Source organism: Parasteatoda tepidariorum, chromosome 6 (genome assembly GCF_043381705.1).
Source record: "Parasteatoda tepidariorum isolate YZ-2023 chromosome 6, CAS_Ptep_4.0, whole genome shotgun sequence".
Lineage (NCBI taxonomy): Eukaryota > Metazoa > Arthropoda > Arachnida > Araneae > Theridiidae > Parasteatoda > Parasteatoda tepidariorum.
The window spans coordinates 25,249,478-25,261,578 of NC_092209.1; the positions used below are offsets into that span (position 1 = coordinate 25,249,478).

Sequence of the window (12,101 nt, forward strand, 5' to 3'; positions counted from 1 at the left end):
GCCAACTACTACACTTTTTGTAAAATATTTTATAGAGTGGTAGACATTTAAAACCAAGCTTCCATTTTAAATATTTAATTTAATTTTATTTTTCGTATTTGTCTTGCTCACTCCCAATTAATTTATTAAATAAATATGCCCAGATATATTTATGAAGACGTACATAAATGAAGACAAAGAATGAGAAAAAGACAATATATTATGTCTATCAAACAATTATGTCCGCGAAAAAATATGCGTGATCATACGAAGACGCAGTTGGTGCCTTAGTAAAAAACAAAGTGGTAGGGCATTTACCCTTAAATGGCTGCGATTTAATTATACAGGATACATCAGATGTAGTTGTATTGGATACTTTCGTTACAAGGTAGAATGTGCATGCACATGTTCTTCTGCGACATATATGCTGATGTAAGCTTAACCCGTTTTGTCCCGAATTTATGCATTGAAATTATACAAAAAGTGGTTTTATGGAAAAAGTGGTATAATATATTATCGAAATTAATTGGTTTTTCTACTGTTAGGGCATTCAAAAAGTCTTTGATAGATCAAAAAGTACTTTCTTTCTTTAAACAAAACTGGGTGCCTAGACCGCGCAGCGGCCCCTACCCCAATCAAAAAGTACTAGTCCTAGTGTTTTAATTTTTCTGGGCACCTGGGTCGCGAAGCTACCCCTATCCCATTCATCTAGAATTTTTACACTGTTTTGGTTGCCCATTGAGGTAAGCAGGAAGTGGAGTTGCTTTTGTGATCAAAAAGTACTTCCTCCTTTTAATTCTAGATCTAGTCACAGATCTTTCATAAGTTATGGTATCTGAGAATCTTTTAATTCACCCAGATAAATGAAAATACTTAAAAAAATTTCTCACCACAATGAATGTCTTTGAAAAAAGGAACTGTCCTAAATATATGACGCTGGGCGTTAACCGCTTATATATTAAACTGCAATTAATATTACCATTGAGTTAAAAGTTAAATACCCTAACTCATTTCTTTATAAAGGAACCTTTTGCATGACTGTAAAATGAGACATGTGCTCCAGCGGACATAACTCAGCAGTTGACCTAATACTTCGCACAATTCCATAGTTTCATGGCAGGCCTGCCAACTACGCTATTCGCAAAATATTTCATAGAGAGGTAGACATCATTCAAAAGCCAAAACTTTCAGAATTTCGCCATCATTTCGTAAGCCTCATCTCGAAGAAACTACAATTAAGTGGCGTTGCATAGGAACTTTTAAATCATTGCTCTGTAGTGGTGAATAAAATAAGTTCAAATGAATAAAACCTTAAAAATAATACCTTAAAACATAAACAAAGGATTACGTATTTTTCTAACTACACGTGATCTTTTAATACCACTAAATACTGGAACACAGTGGATTTTTATATAAGCCTTCGAATCATTTACAAGTACTGGAGCGAAAAAAACTTCAATTAAAATTTATAAAAGAAAGAATAATACATTGAAGCATAAACTTGGCTACCACTAGAAAAAAAAATTCTTGAAAGAACAGAAAGTTGGCAGTCCTGCCATGGTTGTGTAGCTAGATGTCGAAAGCTGCAATGACGAGCAAAATGGCTTACTCTACCATATGCGGAGCTCCTACTATCTTTCAAATTATAATAGTGGTAATAAATACACATTATCTTTAAAAGGAATACTCTTTTGAAGACACTAATTTTAACAAGTAGAGGTCTGACTGCTTAAAATTCTCATACGTCAGTTATGGAGGTGCCAGCTTGCACCATTTAGCGGGTAAATTTCTTCTAAAGTTAGTAAAAGCTGTGTTTGAATGTTTGATTCTAGTTTAATGAATTCAACTGAAAGTTAAGTAGCCCGCCATTGCGCAGATCTTTGTTCAGGTATCTCACGTTAAGGCTATCAAATTATTTTCAGAATTAACCATAATTTTGCTATTGCAGTTCTTACTCCTTTACCATTTTCAGAGATTTTAGTATTTTTTTTTTCATTTTAAGTGATTTTCCCAGCACTACATATCAAATATATGAAATATCATATAAAATGCAAGTGGCAATACTTTTAAACAGCAGGCGTAATTATCCTCATTCTACATTTATTACTATTTAATTTGCTACCAATTTATTAAAACAATTTATAATTTTATACGCGTCGTTGAACAGCCGAACCAATTCTTGGGTTCATGGCTACCAATATTCAACTACGTAGCCTTGTAGTTTTAAACCCAATCCAGAAGACAAGGGAACTCCTAGGAAGAAATTTGCCTTTGTGGAGGACTCTTTTGATGGAACAAATCCGCATTTACACGGAGAGGATGACTACGAGTACCTCCCACGATTAGTCTGGCGTAACCCATGATCCGTCAACCACTGAGGATATTTTACGTCAGCACTGTGGTCGGTGCAGACCGGATGCAAAATTCATGTCGACCAGCCATCGTTGGAATTCGAACCCGGTTTACCCCATTTGAAGGTGAACGCTCTATCCTTTGAGCCATCGCTGCTCCATTAAAATATTTGCAGAAAACAAAACAGTTTGCCATGGGTGAAAGCCCTTATATAGCAAGACGGAAAAGAGAAAAACCTGGTACGTAAAACATTTCATTCCAGCATTTTTTTTTCGAAAAAAATGAAATATCTGTAACTATCAAGACTTCTTTTATAATTCTGGCATATATATAAAACTGCTTCTTTTCCAAGATAAAGTNCTAATTGAAATTAAAAGCAGTCAAAATGACTTCCTACGGCAATCTAGTGTTAAAGTGATTTTTCAACCACAACATATCAAAGATTTGAAATATCATACGAAATGCAAGTGGTAACTCTTTTAAATAGTAGGCGTAATTATCCTCATTCTACATTTATTACTATTTAATTTGCTACCAATTTATTAAAACAATTTATAATTTTATACCCGTCGTTGAACAGCCGAACCAATTCTTGGGTTCATGACTACTAATATTCAACTTCGTAGCCTTGTAATTTTGAACCTCAAAGCAGAAGACAAGGGAACTCCTAGATCAAGTATTGGGAGAAATTTGTCTTTGTGGAGGACTTTTATGATGAAACTGACCTGGAAGGTCTGACAAGGAGAGGAAGACCACTAGTATTTCCCACTGTTAGACTGACCGCAAAGGGACTGTAACCCATGATCCGTCTACCACGGAGAATAATATTTCTAGTTAGCACTGTGGTTGGTGCAGACCGGATGCGAAATTCGTATCGACCAGCCATCGCTGGGATTCGGACCCGGTTCACCTCTTTTGAAGGCGAAAGCTCCATTCCGGAGCCATCGCTGCTCTATTAAAACATTTGCAGAAAACGAAGCAGTTGGCATTCTTGCATTTTGTATTTTATTTTGCTGGAAGTGGAACAATTAGCATACTTTTATTTAATACGGAGCATTTTAAATGTATATATTGTACGAACTCTGATAGAGAAAGACACACTGAGGCAAAAAGATTGCAAAACAAAACAAAATTAAAAATAGGAAGCAAAAATTGAGTAAATATTTCAATATAAAATAAAGAACCATATAAAAACATAATTTACTTTCCCTCCCCAAAGATGCGTTACTCAAATAAAATTTTAAAAAATTAGAAAGACTAGAAAATAAAGGTTGAAAAGTTAAAAAAATTTAATAAATTAAGTCAGTTTAAATACTATTTTTCTGTTAATTTAAGTTCATAAAATAAATGTATTTAACCCGTCTATCTTTACCGAAAATGTATTAATTTAAATAATTGAAAGAATTCTTTTTCAGAATGAATTCTCCAAGTCACGTCAGAAGATGGAAAGAGATAATGAGCGAAGTCGAATCCAGTGGCACTTATGAATTAAAGGAAACTGAATTGGTGTATGGTGCTAAACTTGCTTGGAGAAATGCGCCAAGATGCATCGGAAGAATACAGTGGTCTAAATTACAAGTCAGTAATTCGAATATCCCAAATTATATTTGATTTGATATATTGAATAAGAATATAAATAACAATGATAATTTATTATTCTAACTGAAATTGTTTGAAAATCGAAAAAGTCTCGCATAACATTCGAAAACTGAGCATTTCGTAACAAACCACCTCATTATTTTAATAAACTATATAAATAAAATACATGCATATAAATAAAATGCATATGTCTTGGATATATCCAATTTGTGGCTTGCATTATTTTTAACGGTTAATGTTTTACGTATAATACCCTCATAACTTCAAAATTTTTCTCTAGATTGATTTAAGCGGCTTTAAAGTAAAGCAATACATAACTAACAACACCTTATATGTGTAGATAGTAATATCAGACGCGTGAAGCACGAAACTATATCTCTTTTACATAAGAACTTTTATAACTTTTGAACGACTTGTCTAATCAACGTGAAAATGATTTCATGTTATTCTGAATTAATAAACACCAGAAACAATACCTCATTTGTCTTAATAGCAAAGATTAAATTCCCTCTTTTTTTTACTACCTTTCTGATCAACGTGTTGATCAAGGTTCTGATCAAGGTATTGTCTAATCAACTTGAAAATGATTTCATGTTATTCTGCATTAATAAACACCAGAAACAATACCTCATTTGTCATAATAGCAAAGATTAAATTCCCTCATTTTTACTACCTTTCTGATCAAGGTGTTGATCAAGGTTCTGATCAAGGTATTGTCTAATCAACTTGAAAATGATTTCATTTATTCTGCATTAATAAACACCAGAAACAATACCTTATTTGTCTTAATAGCAAAGATTAAATTCCCTCTTTTTTTACTACCTTTCTGATCAAGGGACATATATGTCCACCATTGTCTTTCAAATTCTACAAGGCACAATTAAAAAAAATTAGACCACCCACAGTATTTAATAATAGAAATGCACGCGAGATTGAGTTGTAAGACCAACGATATAAACAACAAACATGTCCAAAATATTTAAATTTAGTAGAGTGCTAAATTGCTATTTTCGTAACAGTAGTTATTATTTTTAAGTGATTTTAAAATTAGTTTCTGGCAGTTCTTTCAAATATAATGGACTGGCAATTTAATAATTTAAAAACTTTTCCCCATATGTTCTTTTTTTTTGACTTGCTTAGTAGTATCGTGCATAAATATTGAATTACAAATTCACTTGGATTATTATATTATTATTATTAATAAGCAATTACCTTAATAGCTTTTTTGTTTTCTCATCAGCATCAAATGATTCAAAATTGAGCAAGCTCTTGACTCTCATCACTAAAAGCAAATTTATAGAAAAAAAAGGAAGATATGGTAATCAAGACAATAAAAATAACCTATTTTACTTCAAGCATTTATGGCATTAATTTGGTGGATAAATTATAATGTTTTTCTCAAAAGTCTACTCAAATTAACTTTAGAATTACTTTCTTTTTTTTAGATCGATAATCATAATTTTATCAGTTTAAGTCAGCCAACTAATCTCTCATATTCAAAAAATTATTTTTAATAAAATCATCTTTTTTACTTCTTTTCTTTTCTTCGTGCACGCAACATTTGCCAATTTTCTCTGTCAACGATTTTTCCTTCTTACTTCCTTCATTGGTATTAGTATAGGACCAAAAAACGCAATGAAATTTATTAATCACTTTTTTCCAATTTATTTAACTGCTTATTTGAAGTGTATAGAAGGTACATAAGAACATATAAGGTAATTTAAACTTTAATACAGGAAAATATTTTATGCTGCATTAAGAACCTTTGTTTTAGTAAAAATATATAATTTGGTAGTACAGTACATGCCAAATTAAACGTATTACTGGTTGTCCCTCAACTATCATGCTTGTTGACAAGTACCGTGCTCAACTACCATGCTACCATGCTTGTTTGCGAAGAGGAACATGGAGGTTATAGCTCCACAATTTTGAGACCAAAGGCATGATGGTGGCAGTATGGTCACATGGACAATATTGTTTCATCAACCGCCTATTGAAGCAGTTTGGAATTCAAGTCGTAACCGAAAATAGAACCCTGGACATTCACAATGAGAGCTCAGTACTTTTACCTCTCTGCTATCATCATACCTATGTTATGCCTCAATGCTATGTCATAAGCCAAAAAAATAATAGTGATCAAAAAACTGTAAACTAGTTAATAAGTTTAGATTTATAACGATTCAAATAAATTTATCTTAAAATGATTATTAACATTAACACATTGAATGTCATGGTGTCACCGGTGACCGGCACTGAGTTTGTTTGCAGTGCCACGGGGGTCACCGGAGAAGCCAAGAGACACATAATAGAAACGCATAATTCGAGTAAATTTGTAATTTTTTTATATTATTATCGTTACTAAAATGGTTGGAAGAAATGAATGCAATATAGAACACACAAAAATAGTTTTATTTATATACACAGAGATGCCAACTTGCTCCGGACGGCGAATAAATATTTTCAAGTGGTAGTTTATTAATTGTGATTCCAGGTTCAATAAATTCAAATTAGTAGATTTTTATCCACCACTATTTCTAAACAATTCGTAGGCTTATATTTATCACCACTTTTTTTACAATGTGCTAAACCTTTTACAAAACTAAAAAAAAATCTGTCTAATAATTGCAAATTTAGTTTGTTATTTACCGTTTAGCCAGAAGGGCAAGCTATGTAAAATTAGCGTGGCCATTCATCGTGTTAACCTCTCTGCTATAATCATTATACCTATGTTATGTCTTTATGCTATGCCATACACCAAAAAAAAATAATAATGAAAAAACTGTAAACCGGTTAATAAGTTTAGATTTATAACGATTCAAATAAGTTCATCTTAATATGATTATTAAGATAGTATCATGGAATTACATTATAATAAAAAGACAACACTCGTAGTTTTTAGCTCTTAGTTTAGAATCTAATCAAAATTAAAAAAACGTATTATAAGCTGAGTAAAATAAGAGAAATAAATATAGGTATATATTACCTTGAACGTAAATATTACCTTCAAATTTAGATTACAAAAATATTTTACAGAAAAACAATATCTGTATGGCTTTTATTAATTTAATAGTGATAGTAATAGATTAATAGTGATTAATTTAATAATAATAATAATTCATGACAGCTAAAAAAAAATATAATAATTAATGTGGGAAAACTGGATCCTACCATGTGATTATCCTGCCAATAAAAATATACCAACAACAATGGAAAACTGTATTAGAATTTACTGTATAATTAGACGTATTAGATAAGATAATATATAATAATAGTAATAAGATAATCCAAATATTCTAAACTGGGTTAAATTATGTATCTGTATGAATCTTTACGAATTGATTAGTTTGAAGTATTATTTTTTTTTAGGTTTTCGATGCCAGATACGTTTCCACTGCTCGAGAAATGTTTGAAGCCCTTTGCAACCACATTAAATACGCCACAAACAAAGGAAACATCAGGTAATTATTATGACAAAACACGTATATTCCATAACCACAAAGTTTTAAATTTGTTATAAGCTTATATGACATCATAGTCGTACGGTTTTGCATGTTAAAGCGATTGTTCTTAAAATAGAAGACATTTTTAGCCTTCTAAAGACATACACATATTTACTTAGTTATAGATTTACGAGAGAAGTAAGATATGAATAGTTTTTTCCCTACTTTTTTTTTAAGTTCAAAGAAATCAAATCGAAGTGAAAAGCGCGAATTCTGTGATCTAAAATTCTACCAGAAATCAAATTCTGGGGTCTCACGAATTTCACGGTATGTCAAACTTTCTCAATGACTCCAACGTCACCAACTGAAAGAACATGCGCATCAAAAAACAACATGGGTAGACAAAAAAATCGATATTGTCAAAAATTTTAAAAACAAATCTGGCAACGGGTGAATCTTGTAAATGATCTTTATTCAATTTATGCGTAGAACCAAAGCATTATAAATGTTATTCAGGTATTTTTAGACGCAATTTCTAAATATTTAGAGTTAAAAGAAAGAAAGAAGATAAAACGATTTCTTATACTGAAATTAAAAATTGAGCATTCAAAGTTGTAAATTCATTCTTTATCATTTAAACAAAAACAAACAAATTTTAAAAAAACACTCAGTAAAACATTTTTCATTTTGTTTTTTATGCGAACTAAAGTATCGAAATTATTCTTTTGGATTTAAATACAATAAAAGGAAATTCAAATTTAATAACGAAAAAAACATCATACATACATTTTATAACTTACATATCAATCCATCGCATTCTGAGTATTTAAAACATGCTTATAAAACAAATGTTAGCATTAACATTTAAAATATAGAATAAAATTTTTCCATATTGAAGTGTATTCTCATATAGTGTTATAGTTCGAGTACTTATAATCAGGAGGTTTTACCTCCTGCTCACCGAACCGAGGGGGAAATCATTATTGATTAAAAATATGATCTTGATAACAAATATCAAATTCACTGAAACGGCATTACTTTCCAGTCCCCCTCATATTTAGGACAGTAAAATCCCATTTTACATACAATTCGTTATATTTTTTATGCTCGTTTAAACAAAATAATAGCCATCTATATTTATAAAAGACTTATTAAGATCGAAGTTAATTTTAAAGTTCTCATTCGATCCGTGTAAACTTCATTCGTTTGCAATGTAAAATGAAGCTTATAAATGTTTTAGTCTGCTGAACACCATCAATTAGGTTATAAACTGGCATCATCCCAAATCACTCTCTAACTTCAAAAATATTGAAAATTCGACCTCATTCATAATAGACTTTATGTGATTTATTGCATTTTTTTACGGATCTATGAATGTGAAACAACCGTCCTCCAACAAGACAGTAATTGAATAAAGGACTGAATCGAAACGATGATAGCCTATGTCGGTATTTTGTTCGAATTGAAAATGCAAGAATAGTTCTAAAACAGGATGCGACTGTTGACGAACTGTGTATATAAAGGTTTTAACACGTTGAATGCCATGCGGGTCACCGATGACCGGGGAAGCCAAGATTGTTCGAGACACATAATTCGAGTAAATTTTAAATTGTTTTATATTATTATCGTTACAAAAATGGTTTGAAGAAATTAATGCAATATAGAACACTCAAAAACCCTAATTACCAGTTTTATATCTCTTAAACTAAATGAAGTTTCGCCAACCGACCTGTGTAGGGGGCAGGGAACTGTCCTTGCATCAAAAAGGTTCTGGGTTCGAATCCCGGGCAAGGCATGGATGTTTCTTTCTCTCTGTGTGTGTTTTCTATATCCTCTCTCCTTTGTGTGTGAATGTGATCAACTCTATAAACAGGTTGTGGTTGTGTGAATGGCGTGGCAGATGTCGAATTTCTGGCCATAGATGGCGCCACTGAAAAACAGGAACAATCGCTCCCCCACTGCCTAAAACAGGCATACGACAAAAAAAATGAAGTTTCATCTTAAGTGTATCTTTCTACTTCAGTTTCGTGGGATTATTAAATTAATATTCGGCGAGGTTATTAAGTACTAGAAAATTTATAAAACACAACGGCGTTATTGTCTTTACTTGGAAGCTATTCTTTTAGATTGAAAAGTAGTTTTCTTCATTTATAGGGAAAGTTGGAAGGTATATGCCTAGCCATATATTCTCAGTAAAACTATTATAAGGTTTTTCGAAAATTAAAAGCTTAACCTGCAGCTTTTTGCAATTATTTTTGGAAGTAAAAAAATATAAAGGGTGGAACTATAGAAATAAAAAAAAACGTATGCAAGTATATCTGGAGGTATATGCTGCGAAATTTTCTTTTTTGGAAGAGTTCGATTTCTTTTAACACGTTGAATGACATGGGGGTCACCGGTGGCCAGCACTGAGTTCGTTCGTGAAGCCACAGGGTCATCGGTGACCGGCGAAATCAAGATTATTAGAAACACATAATTCGAGTAAATTTTAATTTTTTTATATTATTATCGTTACTAAAATGGTTTGAAGAAATTAATGCAATATAGAACACACAAAACTAGTTTTATTTATACAGGGTGTCTCAGTTAAGCATTTCAGAACTTCTAAGAGGGGTAGGTGGCATCCTGACGACTCGAAATCATATAGCAATGTGAGGTCGGAAATGCTTTCCTGAAACGGTGATGTACACAGAAGCACCTTAAAGAAAAGAGACCGTAAGTGAAATATCGCAATAATAATACATTGAAAAAATTATATGGCCTCCTCGGTCACCCGACCTATCATGTCTTGATTGCTGGAGTCATATGAAAACACTGGTTTATGACACTCCTGTTGATAATGCTGGTTGCAAGAATCGCAGTAGCTGCCTGCGAGATATGCCTGGAGTATTGCAGAATGTTCGAATGGCCATGCGCCGGAGATGTGAGGTGTACATTGTAGCCAGTGGCTGAAACTTCGAACACTTACTTTGCCCCATGTACCATATAATTTTTTCAATGTATTATTATAGCGATTTTTTACTAACGGTCTCTTTTCTTTATGGTGCTTCTGTGTACGTCACCGCTTCAGGAAAACATTTCCGACCCCACATTGCTATATGATTTCGAGTCGTCAGGATGCCCCCTACCCCTCTTAGAAGTTCTGAAACGCTTAACTGAGACACCCTGTATACACAGAGATGCCAACTTACTCCGAACAGCGAATAAATATTTTCAAGAGGTAATTTATTAACTGTGATTCTTGGTTTAATAAATTCAATTTAGTAGATTTGTATCCACTATTTGTTCTAAAGAATTCGTAGGCTTATTATATAAGCCTACGAATTGTTTAGAACAAGTTTTATCCACTTTTCACCACTTTTATCAGCTATGACATGCTAAACTTTTTTAAAAACTATCAAAATTTGTCTAATACTGGCAAATTTCAGTTCGTAGTTATTTCCCGTTTAGCCAGACGGGCAAGCCATGTAAAATTAGCGTGGCAGTTGAACAATTTGTGTAAATTAACTGTAAATTTCATACGTTGACAATTAAGAATTGGAAATTGTAAGTATTGTCTTAAATTCTAGCCCGCAAGATTCCAAATGACGAAGTTTATAAAACCTAAACACGAATTTATTGCAGTTCGCGTCATAGCGTTTACTGTCTGGGCGTTTTAATTCTAAGACTACTTGTCGACTATCTACTGTTAACATTCTAAGACTTCTCGTCGACAAGTCTCCTGCGAAATAAAAATTAGGCTGGGAAAAATAAATTAAGATTGCATCTAGTCAAATTAGCCCATAACCTGCAATATCACTTTCCCCTGGAAATCTCAATTTGTTTTATAAATATTTTATTTAGGGTCTACTTTTACTAATCTCATCAGCTCAATTTATCTTAAAATACATAAATTAAGAACATTTAATTTTTTAAATAATTTTTGAATAAGGTAACACCTGTTTTTGTTATAGTTATGTACATAATGTTTTAAATTAGATTAACTGTTTTCGGGAAATTAAAATAGGACAACACTTAAGTTTAAATATAACAATTCTTTCAGCAAATTCAAGGATCAGGGCATAAATTTTTTCTCGCAGAATTTCTGACTTTTGTTTTTAAAAAAATTTGAAAGATGGCGGTGCAGAAAGTAATTGAAAACTGCATCACGATTCTTAAAAATCTCTATTAAGAGAAAAACCCATAACAATATTTTTGAAATGCCGCAATAGGACATGTTGTAATAATTAATTATTTATCTGTGATTTATAGTTTCACTATCCAAAATGTAAATTGCTAACAAATTTTTGAGCTTACATAAGATATTCATACATACCTGCCTAAACTGAACTGAGCTGCAGGGCTCGAAAAAACTCAGAAATTTTACCCGTCCCCGAGGACGGTATGTCCAGCAATGTATCCGTCCTCATTTGAAACTAACCCGTAGCTTCTAAATAAATAAAAACATAATTTTCTCCTATTTATTACAAATATTTATATAAATTGCACAATGAATTAGTAGTTACTAGGATTACAAATACTAGGATTACATTATACAGTAATAAGAGAAATACTAGGTTACTAATAATAACCTAGTATTTATTTTATGAAATAATTTAAATAACAAAAGTCAAGTTATCTGGAATGTCAAATTATCCGAGGGTACTGCGTTTTTTTAAATGAATCAAATATGACGTTTGCCAGTTCCACAATCAAGCCAATGATTTACAGAGGTTTCTGCACAGAAATCTG

At 32.0% G+C, this 12,101-nt stretch overlaps 1 protein-coding gene across 4 annotated transcripts in view; it reads left to right on the forward strand.

The window, feature by feature from the left end:
- LOC107440636 (Nitric oxide synthase) overlaps positions 1-12,101 on the forward strand; it is a 182,790-nt gene that overhangs the window by 111,571 nt on the left and 59,118 nt on the right. For all 4 annotated transcript variants that reach the window (XM_071182104.1, XM_071182103.1, XM_071182106.1 and 1 more), the window contains exons 4-5: positions 3,747-3,909; positions 7,297-7,388. In XM_071182104.1, the coding sequence (XP_071038205.1) occupies positions 3,747-3,909; positions 7,297-7,388 (255 nt within the window). The remainder of the gene's footprint in view (positions 1-3,746; positions 3,910-7,296; positions 7,389-12,101) is intronic.